The sequence below is a fragment of the Myotis lucifugus genome, unplaced genomic scaffold, assembly GCF_000147115.1.
Source record: "Myotis lucifugus unplaced genomic scaffold, Myoluc2.0 scaffold_191, whole genome shotgun sequence".
Lineage (NCBI taxonomy): Eukaryota > Metazoa > Chordata > Mammalia > Chiroptera > Vespertilionidae > Myotis > Myotis lucifugus.
The window spans coordinates 1,950,666-1,971,616 of NW_005871239.1; the positions used below are offsets into that span (position 1 = coordinate 1,950,666).

At 37.6% G+C, this 20,951-nt stretch overlaps 2 protein-coding genes across 15 annotated transcripts in view; one reads left to right on the plus strand and one right to left on the minus strand.

Annotated features, from left to right (window-relative positions):
* STYX (serine/threonine/tyrosine interacting protein) overlaps nucleotides 1-20,951 on the minus strand; it is a 65,868-nt gene that overhangs the window by 7,678 nt on the left and 37,239 nt on the right. For 5 of the 12 annotated variants that reach the window (XM_006096977.2, XM_023760785.1, XM_023760787.1 and 2 more), the window contains one exon: nucleotides 17,153-20,733. The exons of 1 other annotated variant lie outside the window; for it this stretch is intronic. In XM_006096977.2, coding sequence (XP_006097039.1) covers nucleotides 20,660-20,733 — 74 coding nt within the window. In that variant the 3' untranslated portion in view covers nucleotides 17,153-20,659. Of the gene's footprint in view, nucleotides 1-1,476; nucleotides 1,633-13,094; nucleotides 13,457-13,829; nucleotides 13,858-17,152; nucleotides 20,734-20,951 lie in introns of those variants that run through there. 6 more of the 12 variants (XM_023760786.1, XM_023760781.1, XR_002831238.1 and 3 more) reach the window with 5 other exon arrangements.
* On the plus strand, nucleotides 507-16,185 carry GNPNAT1 (glucosamine-phosphate N-acetyltransferase 1). Of its 3 annotated transcripts, none has more exons than XM_006096973.3 (6): nucleotides 507-646; nucleotides 5,643-5,810; nucleotides 7,070-7,132; nucleotides 11,744-11,871; nucleotides 13,038-13,099; nucleotides 14,238-16,185. In XM_006096973.3, the coding sequence occupies exons 1-6, from the start codon at nucleotides 592-594 to the stop codon at nucleotides 14,383-14,385; spliced, it is 624 nt and encodes a 207-aa protein (XP_006097035.1). In that variant the 5' UTR covers nucleotides 507-591; the 3' UTR covers nucleotides 14,386-16,185. The 3 variants fall into 3 exon arrangements, with proteins under 3 accessions (XP_006097035.1, XP_006097036.1, XP_023616556.1); XM_006096974.3 differs by having other exon boundaries at nucleotides 525-595; XM_023760788.1 differs by lacking the exon at nucleotides 507-646 and adding an exon at nucleotides 717-736.

Genomic DNA, 20,951 nt, shown 5'->3' on the forward strand with positions numbered 1-20,951 from the left:
CCAAAACTGCCAACTGTCTTCTGGGAGGCAAAATCGCTGCAGTTGGGAACTAGTGTCCTAACCCCATGTTCATACAAAACGAATTTGAGGGAGAAATAAAACAACAGCCTCCAAGGAGGAGTAACATGCAGCCTCGTGGAGGCTGGATTTGTGACTCAGAAAATGGGGTGAGGCGCTCCGGCGGCCAGCGAGCCGCCAAGTCCCGGTTCATGAACTATCCAGGGAAGGGGCAGCAGGGCGGAGGGAGGGGACGGAACCCGAGGCCCACACCGAGTGAACCAACGTACCGACGCCGGGGGAAAGGCCTTGGGGAGCAGGGTCAGAACCCGGGCTCCAGGCGCGGCGGGGCGGAGTCCCGGGATGTGTCCGCCCCCGCCGCGCGCGCGGACTTATAGCCGCAGGCCCCGCCCCGCCCCCGGGTGCGCCCCGCCCCCAGGCCCCGCGCCTCCGCCCCCTGCGCCAGGCCCTGCGTCAGCGGCGGGGGCGGGGAGGAGGCGTTGGCGCTGCCACGTCTTGGTGGGGGTGGCAGCAGTGACCGGCCACTGTGGCGGGAGGTGCCGGAGGTGGGGCTGGCGCCGAAGCAGGATCCGGATGGGTGAGAGCCCGTCGGTGCCGGAGGGGAGCGCGGAGTACGGAGCCTCCAGGGGTGAGGAGGGTTGGGGGCCCGGGAGCGAGAGCGGGGCGCGCCGGGGGTCCCGGGGGCCGTGGTGGGCCGGCCTGTGGATTCATCAGACAGGTGCGCCTGCCGCCGGGGGAGGCGAGGTTGGCCCTGGGGGTGGGGGGTGGAGGGGACGGAGCGGGCGGTTCGGTGCGGGAGCCGGGCCTTTACCCTGGCAGCTGGGTACGTGCACACGAGGTTGTGGAGCGCGGTTCGGGGCAAGTGGAGCAGAGGCGCCTGGAGCAGAGGTGAGGGGTGATGGCCAGTGGTCCTGCCTTGCAAGGGTGTCGCCGGCAGGGCCCGCGTTGGGGCCGGGGTCGAAACTAACTCTGCGCTCACCAGGCGTCGGCATGGGAATCGAGGCAGCTGCTCAGTCTCTGTCGCCATCGGCTTTGAATGGGCACGAAACCCGCAGCCCCTTCCTCACCACCCGCCCCGTTCCTTTCCGGGGTGCACCCCGCGGCGGTTGTGAGCCCTTGAGGACGTGCTCCTGCTTCTGAGATCACCTGCTGCACTGACTAAATCGGGCTTTCACTGCGGGAACGAGGGACATCCTTTGTCTTTTTTTCTCGGGGCCTTCTACCCCTAGAAACACGGAGTATTGTGATTTTTCTTGTGGGAGCTTATGTTTATGTATGTAAACCGAACTCCTTTTCACACTAAATTAAACAGGCGATTATGGGGGTAGTGTTGTTGAGCTATTCACTTATGTATGAATCAAGGAAGGGAGCTGAAGAATCCTTTAGATTAGCTCTTTTTAGGCAGGGTTCGCAGACATGTTTTAGCACAGGGGAGACAGAGCTACCTGCCAGCTGCGATGATGTTAAAGACGGGTGTTAATTTAATATGGTAATTCGAGCTCAGATGGGAAAACAAGATTCTAGTCCAGTTCACTCATTTGTGTGCTATGGTGGGGTCCGTTCCTTGAAGCTCCACGTGGTTCAATTTCCTGGTCCATAGACTGGGAATGATACCTAGATTACAAGGATATAATAAGCTACCAAGAAATACTTTTAAAAATGCTCAGGTGAAGTGTAATTGCACAGTTTAGTAATGTGGCCAGGCTTATTGAAGTCATCAGCAAATGGAATGTTCTTTAGATTAAAAATTCAAATTGTTGAAATTGTTATAAAGTGTATGTAGGTTAACCTAGTCCCAAATGGCACATGTCCTTCACCCAATAACAATGTAATGAAGTAGTATAGTGGTGCCCCAGGAGCTCTTGAAATGCGTAAGACAGTTTTAAAATCAACTTTAAAATCTTCCCTCCCAGTGCCTGTTACTTGTTCCTTTCAATTGCTAGCTTCTAGCAGCAGCTCCCCTCCACCCCCCATTTGTATCCCGGTCTGCTATAGAGGCTGGCGAACCCAATTGTTGGAATTGTGTCCAAAGAATAGTCAACAGAATGAAAACCTGAAGTGATCCTAGTAAAATTGAATTTGGTGTATGGTTTTTGTTATATCACTGTGGCAATTTGCAAACCTTTTTCCTTCTGGATTTTCTGAAATGTAACCTCCAGGTAAGTCTTAACGCCATCTGTTACTCATTCTCCAGGCATTTACTGGGCTAAGGTTAGGCATATGTGGGCCTTGTAAAGGCAAGAAAGTGGCAGCAGACAATCCAAGTGTGGGACCCTGTGCAACCATGATGCCGGCCCTGTTGCCTGTTTTTGAATCCTGAGTCTCTTCCTTATTGATTCTGCTATCTGGAGCAAGTTGCTATGCCTGCTTCCTGGTCTGCAAAACGAGAATAATGATACGTATGCATTGTATTTTTGAGTTAACAAATAGAAAGCACTCAATAAATGTTAGCCAGTATCATTGATTTTTAAATACTGATTTTAGAGAGGAAGGGAGAGAGAAAAAAACATCTATGATGAGAGAGAATCCTTGATAGGCTGCCTCCTGCATGTCCCACACTGCGGATGGAGCCCGCAACCCAGGCATGTGCCCTCCCTGGGAATGGAACAGTGGCCTCCTGGTTCATAGGTTGAAGTTCAACCACTGAGCCATGCTGGCCAGGTTGAAATTGTCTTTATGTTCATCTGAATTCCCCTCTGAACTTTCTTTAAACTTCATGGTTACAACTTTATGTTAAATAACATGAACATCAAAATGTTTAAGTAATGTGTTGCCTTGAGGAAGTTAAATTCTTAATACTTTCTGGCATCTGAATTTAATGTACCCATTTTACTTAATTGATATTTAGCCTGTTAATCTGCATACTTAAAATACAATATTGTTACCCATCATTCAGATAAAAATAGACATGTAAGCCTCAGGGGCCCATTTATCAGGCACAAACACTAACATGCTTGCACTAAAATTAACCTATAAAAAAGCTTCATAGGCTTGCCATATTAAATATGTCCCCAGCCCCACCTGAGACGTCTATATACTAAAAAAATTACTGTTTATCTGAAACAAAAAAGTTTCAAACGGACTGTAGGCTTAAATTGATAGGAATGATTGTTTTAATCATCAAAAGTTATTTCCTTCCCTTACTATTCTTAGAGCCAGGTATAGTGTTGTTTAGAATATAATATGATCTGAGTTTGTTTATTTTCTGGGTCCACTTACCTTTATATATTTTTTTAATTTTTTATGTATTTATTTCTTAATCTTTATTGTTGAAAGTATTACATATGTCTCCCTTCTCCCCACCATTAACTCCCTCAAGCCTTCCCCTGCCACCCCTCCTCCCCCAGGCTTTCACCTTCTAATTGTCCGTGTCCATGGGTTATGCATATATATATACAAGGTCTTTGGTTGATTATTTCCTACCCACCCACCCTCCCCTGCCTTCCCTTTGAGATTCTGCACTCTGTTCCATGCTTCCAGGTCTCTGGATCCTCTCTGTTCATCAGTTTATTTTGTTAATTAGCTTCCACAAATGAGTGAGATCATGTAATATTTGTCTTTCTCTGAGCTATTCCACTTAGCATGATACTCTCCAACTCGCTCCATGCTGTCTCAAAGGGTAGGAGAGTCTTCTTTTTTACTGCTGCATAGTATTCCATGGTATAAATGTACCACAACTTTTTTACCCACTCATCTACTGCTGGGCACTTGAGCTGTTTCCAGATCTTAGCTAGTGTAAATTGTGCTGCTACAAACATAAGGTGCATACATACTTGTTGATCGGTGTTTCGGGTTTCTTAGGCTCTATCCCTAGAAGTGGGATCACTGGGTCAACTGGCAGTTCCATCTTTAATTTTTTGAGGGAACTCCATACTGTTTTCTGTAATGGCTGTACCAGTCTGCATTCCCACAGCAATGTGCTAGGGTTTCCTTTTCTCCACATCCTTGCCTGTACTTGTCATTGTTAATTTGTTGATGGTAGCCATTCTGAGGGGGGTGAGGTGATACCCTCACTGTTGTTTTAATTTGCATCTCTCTGGTTATCAGTGACTTTGAGCATTTTTTCATATGCCTGTTGGCCGTAATCTGCATCATTTTTGAGGGGGGAAATGAAAGAAAAAACTGTGATTTTAAAAAAATTTCTTCTTTCCTATCCAAGAATGCTAATTATTAGTTTAACATAAATATAATAGATGATCTGTCATTCTTTTTGTAGCACCTGTACCCAGCACAGTGCCCAGCTCATTAATTTAAATGTGAAAAAAATTAAGAATTTATAAACATGAATTTCAAATTAATTGCTAGCTAAAGGGTATTTTATTGAACACTTGAAGTGTGGCAGGCCCTGTTGGGTGCTTATATACAGTAATTCATTTCATCCTGCCAGTAATTTCCTCCCATTTTGTAAGTGAGAAAACAGATTCTCAGAGTTTACCTACCGTAGCCATGGTCAGTGACATTAGAACCCCAGGTCTGATTCCAGAGCTCATGCTCTTTCCATACCTAGGTTTAAATCCTGGTGCCACTAATGTTGTGACCTTGGGTAAATTTGTGCACATGTCTGCCTGCCTTTCCTCCTCTGTTCAAGTGGTGAGAATAATTGTCCCTTCCCTGTAGGACTATCAAAATAATTGAATTAGTAGTGTATCAAGTTCTGTGAACAATGCCTGGCACATAAGTGCCGAACAATGTTAGTTTCTATTATTACAGTATCCCACCTTCCCAAAGCTTCTATTACTCTACAGCATTACCTTTATAGTCACATCAGGTTATACAGGCAGAAATTTAATCAACCTTTAAGGAAAAGTTAAGAGTTGCCCTTAAGCATATTGTGATTTATGAAATAGGGAACAGCTGGGAGCTGGGTTGTTGGGAAAATTGTTCTGTCATTAAATGGACTTTAATTTTTCCTGCATTGTTTTTTTTATGGCATTATCTATCTATCATCTATCTATCTATCATCTATCTATCTATCTATCTATCTATCTATCTATCTATCTATCTATCTATCTATCTATCTAAAAAGCCCAGCGACCGAATGGCAGAATGACCAGAACAACTGGTCAGCCACTCAGTAGGACATGCACTGACCACCAGGGGACAGACAATCAGTGCAGGAGCTGCCCACTGGTGGTCAGTGCGCTCCTACAGTGGGGTTACCGCTTGGCTGACCTGGATGAGCGGCGCTCCCACAGCGGGCCGATTCCCACAGGCCATGCCCCCACCAGTGCACGAATCCATGCACCGGTTCTCTAGTATTATTGATATACATCTTTAAAATCTATGTTTCAAAGAGCTAGAGGCAGGTGTCAAATAGAATATTTTCTCTAACTGGGTATAGCAATCATAGTAACTTTCCTTCTATTAAATAAAATGCTTTGCCCTAGTGGTTTTGCTCAGTGGATAGAGCATTGGCCTACAGACTGAAGGATCCCGGGTCGATTCCAGTCAAGGGCATATGCCACAGTTGCAGGCTCGATCTCCAGTGGGGGGCGTGCAGGAGGCAGCCGATCCATGATTCTTTGTCATCATCGATGTTTCCATCTCTCTCCCCCTCTCTCTTCTCTGAAATCAACCAAAGTTTATTTTTAAAAATTGCCTTAACATTTAAAATTTTATTTTAGATCTTACTGCAAAGATGGTACCTGATGAAACACCTATGTTTGACCCACGTCTACTCCAAGAAGTGGACTGGAGCCTGAATACAGCTACATTTTCTCCAGCCATTTCCCCAACAAATCCTGGAGAAGGTTTGGTTTTGAGGCCTCTTTGTACTGCTGATTTAAATAGAGGTATGGACTCAGTTAACAAACCCTGGTTAGAATTGTAGTTAGCATTCTGTTTTCTCCACAAACATTATGATGATGGTGATAATTTTTTAAAATGATACTTGACTTTAGATTATGTTTTGTATTTCATTTTTAAAGTGACTGAGCACCACAATTCCAATGTGTATGTGTCATGGCTAAGACCATATATTACTGTGAAATACTTCAAATGATTTAAGTACAACACTGCTCCTTCCTATAAGAGGCCAAAAGACTTCTTATAAAGGAAGAAGTTATCATGTGAAATGGTACATAAGGAAGAATCTTTAAGAAGCTAGATGGGGAATAAGGATAGAGATAATTTGCCTTGGATAAAATGCAAAAGATTTTGTCTACATGTTATTACATTTTTTAGCATCTGTATTTTCCAAAATGATTTCCTTAAATTTTCATAATCAAAAGTCAATTTTGTCCATTTTCCCTGTGGTAGGAAATACGAAGAAACCAATTTTGGTCAAATTGTCATTGACTGTATAGACATTAAAATTCTCAAAGTTTGCCCTAGCCAGTTTGGCTCAGTGGATAGAGCATAGGCCTGCGGACTGAAGGGTCCTGCGTTTGATTCTGGTCAAGGGCACATGTCCGGGTTGTAGACTCAATCCCCAGTTGGGGGTGTGCAAGAGGTAGCCAATCAATGATTCTCTCTCATCATTGATATTTCTACCTCTTTCTCCCTCTTCCTTCCTCTCTGAAATCAATAAAAAATATCTTAAAAAAAAAAAGATTCTCAAAGTTCTAAAATGTGCTGTGCCACATTAACATGAATGAAATTAATCAGGAATATTTAAAAATTGTAGTCTCAACAATTATTTACATTTCATATAGTATCATATTTGGTCATTGAGAATCTTGCACTTTTAAGTAAAACCAAAGCACATATTTGGAATATGAAGCATCCTTTGCATTGTATTTAATGCAAATAACATTGAGAAATGTACACGCTGGTTCTATAAATATTGAACATATTGAATATTAAGGTTAATATTCCAAAAATCTTAGGCAGGGAAAAACTTTGGTTAAACCTATTTTTCTTTGTTTTATGTAGTGATTGCAGAAAGAATAAAGGGTTTTAATTTAATCTTTTGAAATAATTTTAAAAAGATTCATTAAACTTAAAAAAAATAATTGCTCATGATCTCACCTGCTTATTTAATACATTGCCTCATTTGATATCTCTTTCATTTGCTCTTCTCATGACTGGAAATCTGTTTTTGCAAAACTAGGTTTTATTAAGGTACTAGGTCAGCTGACAGAGACTGGAGTTGTCAATCCTGAACAATTTATGAGTAAGTACTACCACCTTTTTTTTTCTGAATGAAAAAAAAATAAAAAACAAGATTTTATTTTTTTTAGAGATCTGTTCTGTCTATACTATATGTATTTTTGTTCAAATAGAAATTATTCAAATAGCTAATTAGCTATTTTGGGTCTCTTAAAAAAATTTTTTTTCCAATTACAGTTGATATTCAGTACTATTTTGTATTAGTTTTAAGTGCATAGTGGTTAGATAGTCTTATGCTTTAGAAAGTGTTCCCCCAATATTTCAAGTACCCACCTGGCACCATACATAGTTATCACAGTATTATTGACTATATTCCCTATGCTGTTCTTTACATCTCTGTGACTATTTTGTAACTGCATTTGTACTTCTCAATCCCTTCACTGTTTTTACCCAGCCCCCACCCCCTCCCATCTGGCAATCATCAATTTGTTCTCTGTATGTATGAGTTTGTCTCTGTTTTGTAGATGCCACACACTTTGGGGCAAAAGTAAGTTTACAGTTTTGAGTACACAAAAGTTTATTCTTGTATTATTATTTGTGTATTTTTCCATACGAACAACTATAAAAGTACTTTTGCTTCACCCTGTATATGTGAAATCATATGGTATTTGTCTTTCTCTGTCTAACCCAGTCGTGGGGATTCAGCCCATTTGAAATGAATAAAACTAAAAAAAAAAAAGACCGTACCCTTTTATGTAATGATGTTTACTTTGAATTTATATTAGTTCACACAAACACTCCATCCATGCTTTTGTTCTGGCCCTCCGGTCCAGTTTAAGAACCCATTGTGGCCCTCGAGTCAAAAAGTTTGCCCACCCCTGGTCTAACCTATTTCACTTAGCACAGTAATGTCTAGGTCCATCCATGTTGTCACAAATGATAAGATTGCATTCTTTTTTATGGCTGAGTAATATTCCATTGTATACATGTACCACTTCTTCCTTATCCATTCAACTTTAAATTTTTTTAAAAAATGTTTTTATTGAATTTAGAGAGAGAGGAAGGGAGAGGAAGAGAAAAAGAGAAGTCGATATAAGAGAGAAATGATCAGTTGCCTCCTGCACACATCCTGACCATGGATTGATTCTGAAACCTGGGTATGTGCCCTGACCAGGAATTGAACTGGGCGACCTTTATGTGCACAGGACAATGCTAAACTGAGCCATACCAGCCAGGGCCAATCAACTTTTGATGGAGCATTTAATTCATTTACATTTAAAGTTTTGTTTTTTTATCTTTATTGTTGAGAGTATTACAGATGTCTCTCCCTTTTCCCATTAACCCCCTCCACCCACTTTCCACCCTGCCCCAGCCTTCACCACCCTATTGTCTGTCCATTGGTAATGTATGTATGTATGTATGTATATATATATATAAAATCTTTGGTTAATCTCTCCCCACCCCCAACCACCTTACTCTTAAATTTGTCAGTTTGTCCCATGTTTCTAAGTTTTCTGGTTCTGTTTTATTCATCAGTTTATTTTGTTCATTAGATTCCTTGTTCATTTTCATTTTTATATTCAATTGTTGATATGCGTTTACCACCATGTTATTGTTCATATTTTTGAACTTTTATTTCTTTTTCTTAAAGAAGATGCTTTAACATTTCATGTAATACTGGTTTGGTGGTGATGAACTCCTTTAGTTTTTTCTTGTCTGGGAAGCTCTTTATCTGACCTTCAATTCTAAATGATAGCTTTTCTGGGTAGGGTAATCTTGGTTGTAGGTCCTTGCTTTTCATCACTTTGAATATTTCTTGCCACTTCCTTCTGACCTTCAAGTTCCCTGTTGGAAAATCAGCTGACAGTTGTCTGGATGCTCCCTTGAGGTAACTAACTGCTTTTCTCTTGCTGCTTTTAAGATTCTCTCTTTGTCTTTAACCTTTGTCACTTTAATTATGGTGTCTTTGAGTTCATCTTGTTTGGGACTCTCTGTGCTTTCTCGACTTGTATGTCTATTTCTTTCACCAGGTTAGGGAAGTTTCCCATCATTATTTTTTCAAATAGGTTTTTTATTTCTTGTTCCTTCTCTTTCTTTCCAGCATCCCCATGATGTGAATGTATGTGTGCTTGAAATTGTCCCAGAGGTTCCTTACACTATCTTCATATTTTTTATTCTTTTTGCTGTTCTGATGGGTGGTTTTTGCTTCCTTATATTCTAAATTCTTGATTTGATTCTCGGCATCTCTACTCTGCTGTTGATCTCCTGTAAATTATTCAGTTAGTGTATGCTTCACTTATGTCCTCTTTTTATGTTGCTGATGTTCACACTAATTTCCTTGAAATTCCAAGTTCCTGGAGGCTCTCATTAAGTTCCTTGAGCATCCTTATAACCATTACTTGTTGAGAGTATTACAGATGTCTCTCCCTTTTTCCCCCATTAACTCTCTCCACCCACTTCCCACCCTGCCCAGCCTTCACCACACTATTGTCTGTCCATTGGTAATGCATATAGACATATAAGATCTTTGATTAATCTCTCCCAGATCAGAACTCTATATCTGATAGTTTTCTTGCTTACATTCATTGAGGTTTTCTTCTGATTTCTCCTGTTCTTTCATTTGTAACATATTTGTCTCGGCATTTTGGCTACTTCCCTGTGTTTGTTTCTATGTATTAGGTAGAGCTGCTATGTCTCCTGGACTTCATAGAGTGGCCTTGTATAGTAGGTGTTCTGTAGGGCTCAGTAGGTCAGCTTTCCCAGTCACCAGAGCTGGGCATTCCAGGTGTGCCCTGTGTGAGCTGTGTACACTGTCCCATTCTAGTTGAGCCTTAATTACTGTTGGCATCACTGGGAAGGATTGACCCCCTGGCTGATCGGCTGTGAGAACCAATTTCAACTACAGCAGAGGAGCTGCTATGCAGGAGCCAATCCTATGGAGTAGGACTTGCTTCAGTGGGGCTTTCGTGTTCACTGAGTCCACCCCTTGAGTCATTTGTGGAGGTGGAAGGGTTGTAGTCTGGTGTGGTCGAAGTTGAACACCAGGTGCACTGGCTCTGGGCCCCCCCTCCCCCCCCCAGGAGGTGCAAAGTCAGCCTCTGCCTGTGTCCTGGCTGGGGCCACCCAGCATGAGCTACAAGCAATCTGCATATGGCTGCTACTTGTGTTGAGTCTGGAGGTGCCCAGAAGAGGCCAACCTGTGGACCAGGGTAGGCTGCCACTAATGCCGGGCCTGGGGCCACTGATGAGAGGTTTGGGGTATGCTGATGCCAGCTGCTGCATATTTGGAAGATTTCAGGAAAGTCCAAAGCATGAGGTGAGAGGGGCCAGTTGTATGGAAAGGCCACTGGAAATGACTTGGATGAGCCTGCAAGTAGGGAGAGGTGGGGTCTCAGGGAATCACCAGGCAGAGTGAAAAGTGAGCCAGGATGATGGAGATTCAGATATGGTGCAGCCTGTCCATTCTGTGGCAGGGAGTGCTCAGTAAAGAAACACTGGCCTCTAAAGCTGCCCCTCCAGCTCTTGCCCTGATTCCAGACAAGTTAATTCCTCCCTGAATGTCCCAGTTTCCTTTCAAGCTGCTTCCCGGTGCTGGAGCTCAGGGGGAGTCCAAGTCCGCAAGGACCCTTTAAGAGGAACTGTCTGGGACTCCCACAGCCTCCATGTCATTTAGCCACAATCCCCGCTGGTTTTTACAGTCAGAAGTTGTGGGGACTTCCCTTCCCAGCACTGGAACCCTGGGCTAGGGGCCTAGTGTGGGGCAGGGACCTTTCGCTCTTCAGAGAAACTGCCACACGTGGGTTCCACTATTCTACCCCTCATCTCCACCTCTCCTATCAGTCTGGATGTGCTGCTTCTTTAATTCCCTAGTTGTAGGACTACCGTTCAGCTAGATTTCAGGTGGTTCTGAATAATGGTTCCGTATTTTAGTCAAAAATTTTGATGTGATTGTGGGAGGATGTGAGTACCATGTTTACCTATGCCACCATCTTGACCAGACCTTCTAAAGTATTTATTGATGGGTATGTTATTGCCTTTTTTCCCCTGATTGTTTTTATAGGTCTTTTCCTTTCTTATTCTATCTTATTCAATTACTTAGAAATGGAGACATATTTTTCAGCTACTTTATGAGGTGCCTTCAAAGGGAACAAAGCAAAATGATTACTGTAATTTCTAAAAAGTCATGTAATCATGAAACACTTGAGATCACAAGGAGAAAACAGAACTACTTTCACCAAAATATTTGGAAACCAGACTAAAAATTACAGAGTGGAGCCATGTAAAACATTCTTTTGTTAAAAATTTGCAGTTTTGTTCTATTCAAATATCTGCCGAGTGTAAAAGTTCAAGAAAGCGATTTAAAGTGCGTAATGATTTATTAGTCACAGAGGTGGCACATATACAATTTATTTGTATAAGTGCTATTCACCTAAAAAGGCTGGATTAGTCTTTTACCTTGCTAGCATATTCTTTAAATGTATGGACTATATTCCAACTTATTAATCACTGATATTTCAACTACCTGGTCATTTAAAATATTTTCTTAAAAACAAAATACAAATTACTATGGTAAAATAGCTTTAAATGTTCAGTAATGAAGTCAGCTAGTCCTCATTTTTTGCCACCTAATACAGTGTAATGTCTGCTACATAACACTGTCTTCTAATTTCCACAGAATCTTTTGAGCACATGAAGAAATCTGGGGATTATTATGTTACAGTGGTGGAAGATGTGACTTTAGGACAGATTGTTGCTACAGCAACTCTGATAATAGAACATAAATTCACCCATTCCTGTGCTAAGGTATGTGTTCACATTAATGCTAATGAGCTAAAATGGGCAGATGTGGGTGTTTTTTTTTTAGCAAAACCTATGATGAGTTTCCATTAGACAAATCTGTTTTCTCACTACTTTTCATTGTAAAATGAGAGGCATATTGCCTTGAAAAAGTTCTGCTTCCTAGAAATCTCTTATTAAGAGGCAATTTCCCACTTTGTTTTGAGGAAGAAAATGTATTAACAATATGAATTGGGCCTGGCCATGGTGGCTCAGTGGTTGAGTGTTGACCTTTGAACCAGGATGTCATGGTTCGATTCCCGGTCAGGGCACATGCCCAGGTTGTGGGCTCGATCCCCATTGTGGGGCATGCAGGAGGCAGCCAATCAATGATTCTCTCTCATCATTGATGTGTTTCTCTCTCTCTCTCTCTCTCTCTCTCTCTCTCTCTCCCTCCCTCCCTCCCTCCCTCCCTATCCCTTCTTCTCTGAAATCAATAAAAATATATTTAAAAAGTTAAAAAACACACAATATGAATTGTTCGCTAGAAATTGTTCTGTAAGGTATTCAATTTGATATGGTCATAGAGAAAACAAGAAAGCTTTGTGAAACTTGGCAGTAATCTTTAGACTCCCCAATGTTGTTGTTTTTTAAAAAACAGTATTTTGAATATACTACACTAAGACAAATTCCCATCAGTTTCCAAATGATAAAAGGTTCAGAATACCACATTCTTTTCTAATTGTGACATTTCTAATGCCTATAGAGCCCCTTTATTCCTCATGACTCAACATGAAATAGTAAAGGTAGGAACATTTGGAATGTTTTCTGTAAGTTATGAAATTTGGGGCTTTTGTATTAGAAATGAATAAATTGTATTTGGATGTCTGAAATAAATTGCTGTTAAGCAAGAAGTAGGATGATGGATTAACAAAATTACCCTTCGGTGCTTCAGATTTTGAGAGCTGCTTTAAAACACTGGGGTGTGGAGGTTCAGGATATAGACAAAACAAGATTAGACCACAAGTTGATTCATTATATTATTTCTTCTATAAAATAATTTGCATTTTAGTTTATGTTAAGTTCAAGTTCACAAAACACTTATTTTTGTCTGAATTTTTACCATCCATCACTTGATTTATCTAAAAACAAAACTACATGTTTAGTCCTTTAAACACTGTAAATATTTTCAGAGAGGAAGAGTAGAAGATGTTGTCGTTAGTGATGAATGCAGAGGAAAGCAGCTTGGCAAATTGTAAGTAAGCAGAAACAAGGTAATCCTGGATAAATTACAATGCTTTTTGTGTTTCACTTTACAGTTCTTTGCCAAGATACTTGTTAAACATATTTTGCTGTTTGAAGTTCTTTCTGGCGTCATAAATTATGAATCCATTTTTACTCTATGACTGAATTTAATGAAAACAAAGTATTTTTACATTAGTTTTACCATAAACTTTGGAAATTGGAAGTGTACCATTTTGCAGACAGTAACATCTATAAATTAATTTTTAATAGTCAAATTCTCACATGAGTAGGAAACAGAAACTTTTGGCTGAGTCAGGTGATTTCCCCATTTCTCTGTCATATTTTAAAACAAAGTGTTCTCAGTCTCCTAAGGTGTAGAAACATATTGAAACAGCCTTTACTGTATAATCCTTTATACATTTACTTAAAACTTTTAAAAACAGACCAAATTCTAATATTCTAATCTTCACTTTGTGATATCCTTTATAATTTTATAACTTCAATCAAGATGTTCTGTATGCAAACATGAGAAAACACTTCAGGTAAATTTTTATAGATTTTTTTAAGTTTTTTAAAAACTGCCAAGGCAGTTAGAATCCCATTCATATACTGGAAAGAAGTATACTTTTTGCTTTCTTTCTACTTCATATTAGTTAAACCAAAACAGAGTTAATCTCATAGCTACTTTCACAAACATTAGAGTCACTTTAAAAATGATAAAGAACAAAGCTATTACTTACCCATTTTGTGTAGGAATGTTGACTGTTCCTAAGAAGTTTGAATAGATTTAGAGAAAAACACTTAAAAAAATAATATAGGCCATATTTTTTAAATGGTTGACAATCTTTAGTGTTCATCATCTTAAAACTTATTTTTAAAGAGGGTTAGGGTGAATTTAGTATATGTCCCATTCATTAACTGGCTGAAGATTATCAGATAATGTATATTTGAAACAAACTAAAATGCTCTCAGTGATTTAAATGCTTATCCATTTACAATATTTAAATAAATACATAGTGGGAATGGCCATGACCTAAACCTATTTCTAATATAAATTTGAAATTTAATGAAATATTCATATTGTTACTAAAATCTATTTCTATTAACAAATGCTCTATACCTTCTCCCTTTTTTTTTTTAAATTTCAGGTTATTATCAACCCTTACTTTGCTAAGCAAGAAACTGAACTGTTATAAGATTACCCTTGAATGTCTACCACAAAATTCTGGTTTCTATAAAAAGTTTGGATATACAGTATCTGAAGAAAACTACATGTGTCAAAGGTTTCTAAAGTAAAAATCTTTTAAGAAAGACATTTGTCAGGGGAGCTAATGCAACAAGGTTGTATATCCTTCCTAAAGTTAAAATAGTTTGCTACAACCCAGTGACCTCCACAAATAGTGGGTTGAAAAAATATTGTAGTACAACAAATATGACATTTAGAAGATTACTTTGGGCTGGTGGGACATGCTGTGAGTTTAGATTACAAATGAATATTATAGAGGATGATTTTTATTCAAAGGAATATATTTTTAACTTGAATCTTTTCTTGCATTGTATTTTTCTAAAATTTGGCTTTATTTCTTGGTAGACTATAGGAGTTATGTATTTGCTATCTGTGTACTGCTCATTTTAAGAAATGCATACAATGAATAAGGCTGTTTATCACATTCTTAAAATTAATATTTTTGGTTCAAAGAAACATTTAAATATGAATTAATGTATGCCATTTTCCATGTATTACTTGAAATTGGATTCATTAGACATAACTAAATGTGATACTGTACAACATGTGTTGATCCTAATGCTGTATTGACAAATAACCTGGCCAGTCTTTTAAAATAGAAATGAAAATTAACTTATGTGATAAGATTCAAAATAAAACAATGTAAATGTACATCTAAATGTTTATATAATTCTAATGTAGGCAAAGTGCCACCTGTGTTATGTGTAAAATATAATTTTTATTTAAAGTACCTAAAAGCAAATATAAGGTACTTTAAAACAAATTCTGGCATATAATAGAACTATTATTCTGGTCACTATCCTGTTTTGATTTTTTTTTTAAGTTGAAGTAGACATATTAGATATGTCATTAATGGTTCCAATCTTTTGCATTCCATGTTATATTAAACCTGTTCATATGATTAATAGTCTTTTGTTAGAATCCTAATGTCTGTGCTTTTCTTGAGTCTTCTTTTGAACTATTATGTCAAGTCATGGTTCATAACATTAGTTTTGTGTACTCTTTATAAAATGAATTTGGAAAGCAAAGATCACCTGTTTCTCATCCCTTTGACTCAGACCTACCTCAACTGGATTTTGGCTTTCTCTCCAGGCAGTAAGTTAAAGTTGGTTTCTAAAAAACCATAGAAATCCAGCCCTAGCTAGAGTGGCTCAATTGGTCGAGTGTCATCCTATGCACTGAAAGATCACTGGTTCCTTTCCCAGTCAGGGCACAAACCCAGATTTCGGGTTTGATCCCTGGTTGGGATGTGTATGGGAGGCAACCAATTGATGTTTCTCTGTAACATTGATCTTTCTCTTTCTCACCCTCTCTAAAATCAATAAAAACATATTTAATAAATAAATGAATAAATAAATGAAACCATAGAAGCCCTTCACCAATAGAGGGTGCACTACTAACTACTGATTACCTGTATGGATGAACTGAACTGTCTCTCATGAAAGCAACAAAGCTAGTTTTGCCTTTACTGGAGTTCCCACAACCTTGCCATGACAGTAGCTTTACCAAGTACATCCATGTTAGAAAATAAGCCTAATAAAAGGCAAAATTAAATTATTACATTTTTGAGCACTGAACAATTTGATGTAAAACTATCTACAAAGTTGGCATTTCAACAAATTCCTTTCAGTGGTTCTCAACCTTCCTAATGCCGCGACCCTTTAATACAGTTCCTCATGTTGTGGTGACCCCCAACCATAAAATTATTTTTGTTGCTACTTCATAACTGTAATTTTGCTACTGTTATGAATCGTAATGTAAATATCTGATATGCAGGATGTATTTTCATTGTTCACGACCCACAGGTTGAGAACTGCTGCTTAAAATGGTGTTCTTAAGGTCTTACTTTATATCCCCCCTAAAGGAAATAGTTACAAGCAAGGTATAGAATATAAAAATTGTGTCATGAGGCTAGAGAGCAGGCAGACAGCTCGGGGTGTGGGGGATTGGAGGGGTGGAGGGAGTGAGCAAAAAAGAAAGAACTCATGGACAACAGGGTGGTGATTACAGGGTGGTGGGGGATGGAAGGAGGTGGAAGAGGGCATAGGATAATGGTGACAGGAAAAAAAAAATTTTTTTAAATTATGTCATGAGGAAAATGATGTTCTATATTAGTTAGTTAACCAGAGAATGTTTATGATTTTCTAAGCCACATTTTAAGTAAATTTGAGTAAAAACATGTTATTTAACTATATTTACAAATTTGAGCATTGTTTGCTTTTGAAAAAGTATAATGAAGTGGAAGGTGCGATTTTTATTGTGCCCCATATATGTGTCTATTTGTATATCATTGATTCTACTGGTAAGATGCATTTTTTGGACATGGTAACATTTTGGAAATCTGGGTATATTTTATGATCAAGGGCTTGTCATAGTTTATTCAGTAATATTTTGCCTTTTAGTGGTATCTAAAATATTGGTGTAGTAATGGCATATTTGATGAAGAATAGTATGTAGGTGGACTAATGAGGGGAAGAGGTACAAAGCAAGAAGTATTTTTTTAATGGGCTGGAAACTGCATAGATCACCTACCATTTCTTTTAGAGATGAATTTCCTCACTCCCAACTTTAAACTTGATCAATTAAAAATATACTTGAGCTGAAATTTGCACCTTACATTGATTACTGACCATAGTTTGTGTGTGTGTGTGTGTGTCCACAATGTATTGGAAGATACTCTTAAGTGCTTATCAATTTCCAATGTTCATTTATCCTCCTTAATCTGTGGGAATAAAACTAAGTTACTTCTCCCTAGAAGCCAACAATCTAAACAAAGAAGTTCTGAGGCATAAGCAGTATAAATGAACTTTTCAATCGTTTTGAGGTATAACGGCACAATAGTTTTAATACAACCACCAATCTTCACAAAATAATTTTAATACTTTGTATCTGGGCTAGCAGCATTTCGCACTGTGACATTCCTATACATACATAAGCATTTTGTCTAAGTACAAATGTTAAAAGCAGAGTAACTTAAGCAATTGCCTATACAAAGGTAAGTAGACACTGTAGGTTATTTTTCTTGAATTTTTGCTGCATAGTAAATTGCAATTACATGTCAGTATAATGTACTGATCTATAGAATACACTTTGAATTGTGAGGTATGGCAACTCCCTATAAAGAGAGCTAACATGTAAACCTGAATATTTTGAGTGATTTTTTTTTTTTTTTAGCTGCCATGGATGGGTAAGACAAAGAAATCCAGCATTCAAAGACCTTAGAAACATTTTTCTGACCAAAACATAAAATAAAATCTTTTAATAATTCTCAGCTATTTCCTAACGTTTCCTTTTTGGAGCACTGTTCAATGAACAACAATAAAGTAAATACTGAAGTGAAGTGAAGCTAAGTTTGTTGTGGAAGTGTGGGTTAAGCCAGTTATTGGGGGGGGAGAATTCACCAGGTAACTGCTCATTTACTTTACATCAGTTGAGACTCTGATATATATGCATATATATGCATCCCAACTTTATAATTCAAGATTGCAGTTGAATACTTCTAATTCACTTGAATTACCAGGGTAATAAGACAATTAGAAACCTTATATTTTCTTAAAAAGGACATGCTTAACATTTTGACATTACTTCTAAATTCAGCTGAAACAAAATCCCCCTGAAATACATATTCTACTCTAAAAATTAAGTGGTTGAGAGTTTGTAGCAAAAGCTATCACGATTTAATATTTCCACCATAGAGTAGATACAAATAAAAGTAACTGCTGTTTAAAATATCTAATAGATGAAATAATATAAACCAATTAACTGATATTAGGTTAGAATACTGCCATTCCAGTTTGAATATTTTCAATATTTAAGTTTCTCACTTTCAAAATGGACAATAAAACAGCTGTCCTATGTTTTGAGGCAAATTCACTTTAAATTCTATGCCCAGATGACATATTTAATGTTTAAAATTGGGAACTATGCCACTTATACATTATTCAAATATTCTAGAAAATAAGTCATGATTGGTTAAATTTATCATAGTTAACTATCACAAAACATCAGTAGAAATAAAGCACAGAAATGGAACTAAATAGAAGAAAGACTGGAAGAGCTACCAGTTAAACATTAGGTGGAAGAACGGATCCCAGATAAAATGAACTTGCAATGTTCTTACATGAAGGAAAGAATAACATCATTTTGTCCACATTGATATTGTACTCATGACAGTCCCTTTTCCTAGTGTTGTGATAGAGAGTCTTTAATGTACAGTGCTGGGCAGGCACTTTAGTGAGAACATAAAAATTATAGTGGTTAGAAAAAATGGAAAATTATCAGCTATAAATAACTAAATCTGTATTTTTTTGGCCCAACTACTAGAGGATATGTATACCTAAGAAACTAATTTTAAAAATCTTTACCTCATTTTTAAAGCCTAAATGTACTACTATGAAGATCCTTTTGAGCAGACTTTCTGCTGAATGAAGCATCATATATTATTAGATTACAAGAGAGATCTTTGCTGACTTATCCAATAGTGATCTATTTACAGGGAAGCTGTGTTATCTGGCACTTTACCAACTGGAATTTCTGAACACTCAGTGCAAATTTTGACTCAACTAGCCAACCACACCAAATGACATAATCACACAACAAAATACAGACCACAATGGAATTAACATGTTGTTTTCAGGGTCATAAAATAGGGAAAGGGAAGGGAAATCAGAAGAGGAATACCACCTGGGTCAACAGGAATTGACTCTTATTAACAAAGCAATTTTAATTAATTTACTCTTGCTATGCTTGATAAAACACACTTTTACTGTATTATTACATTTTAGGGAAGAAAGCCTAGCAAGTAACTTGGTGTAATGTCACTTTGCATAGTACCTCTTGGTACCAAGGGAATGTATGGAAATCATTCCCATCAGTAAAGCACCTCAAGAGAGGACTGAGAAAAGGGAGAAAGGAGTTTTGTTTGTGCTAACCTAAATCATCAACTATAAAAAGTTAAAACACTCCTCCCTCACATTGTACTTAAAATAGCAAAAGTGTTTTTGTTAAAACAATTTATATATATATATATATAAATAAAAATAGAGAGAAATTGGATCCATAAAGTGACTTTGCTAATGCAAATTATAGGGCAAATTTGGATTAACTCAATGTAAAGAACTGATTCATACACGAATTTAAAATACACTAAATTCTCCCACAAATCATTTTCCTCAATAAATGCATCTTCAAGGAAAAGCTGTCTGAGCCAGAACAACCTCAAAGAATTCTTAGGATAATATAAAATAAAGGAGTAAATATTTCCCCAAATTATTTACTGAAGTTTCTTCAAGCCTCAGACTTTCAGTTTAAACTAATTTATGGGTTTAAAAAGTTAAAGAAAAATGTTGAAAATTTTTCAATGTTCTACATACTCATTTAGAGGTCATGAGGATTTATTTATTTTTTAATGATGCAAGGCACTTTTCTTTTTTGGGATTCATTTAGGAAAAAAATGGTGCTACATTGGTTTATTATAGTCTATTTAGAACCATTTTGGACAAAAAATTGGGCTAAGCAACTCTAAAAAGAACAAACACAACATTTGGCTTCTAAGAAATGTGAAAAGAAAATCACTTGAAAATCTAACACTCTCCTTGTTTTTGAGCATCTGGTATAAAGCAATGCATCTTTTGTTCATTAAATATATTTCTTCTATAGACTAAATAAATTAGAAAGGTAATAGGAAAGGAAGCAATACTTGGATCATCTTAAAGTAAGAATAGTTGGCTTATTGTCATGATTTCAAGATTAGTGATAAGGGATGGAGATGTTTTAAAAAATAAAAAGGTAATTAAGCTATTTAATTATAATAAAAAAGAAAGGTGACAGGTTCCTGCATTTGTTAATGTTTCTGTAAGAGGCTCCATCATAAAATTGAACTGTAAAATTATTTTTTTAAATGTAATATATAGAACACAAAATGAATTTTTAGCAAACTTTAGGAAATTCTTTTGTTATAAATTACCCAAATTTTATAAACAAATTCCCCTAACTTTGCATTTTGTTTAAAGTAGTAACTTTATATCATACAAATAAATTTCAAGTATGAAAAGTGCATTATTGCAATAATACCTCTTTGCAAGTCCAAAATTTTAGTTTATAATAAAACTGTAAAGTGTTAAGAAAAAGAAAAGGAGTAAAACCATCAGTGCCATCTATTGCAGAAATCTTACAATGTTGCTTAATAAGTTGTAGAGAAACACATCTGGAAGCAACATATAATTGAAAAGAAACTACTTGTGTTTTTACCACTTTACATTAGTATTGTCTCTAGTGTTTCCTCCTTCCCACATAGAAATTCACATCCTCTATGGTGCTCTTGAGTCAGCCATTCTGTGCAGTAGCCACTTGCATGCTTCCAAAATCATCATCTTCTTCATGTGTTCTCTTCAAACTGCCTAAATGTATTGCATGAACATAACATATAATGGGAACTTAAATTTATTAGAAATGTTATACCTAGTAAGTTTCATTTTTACTGAAGTGTTGCCATGTATATATGCACTAAGACAATTCCATGACTGAACTTTCAGCAAACTTTAGTAAATTCTCTTGTTATGAATTACACAAATAACTTTGTATCTTCATAACAGAATACATTTTCCCTCTTGAGAAT

Excerpts from the sequence above, each read along its gene's own strand:
- GNPNAT1 (XM_006096973.3), top strand. The coding sequence starts at position 592 with ATGGGTGAGAGCCCGTCGGTGCCGGAGGGGAGCGCGGAGTACGGAGCC. Across the intron at positions 7,133-11,743 it reads CAATCCTGAACAATTTATGA|AATCTTTTGAGCACATGAAG; the intron begins GTAAGTACTACC and ends TAATTTCCACAG. Across the intron at positions 11,872-13,037 it reads TCACCCATTCCTGTGCTAAG|AGAGGAAGAGTAGAAGATGT; the intron begins GTATGTGTTCAC and ends AAATATTTTCAG.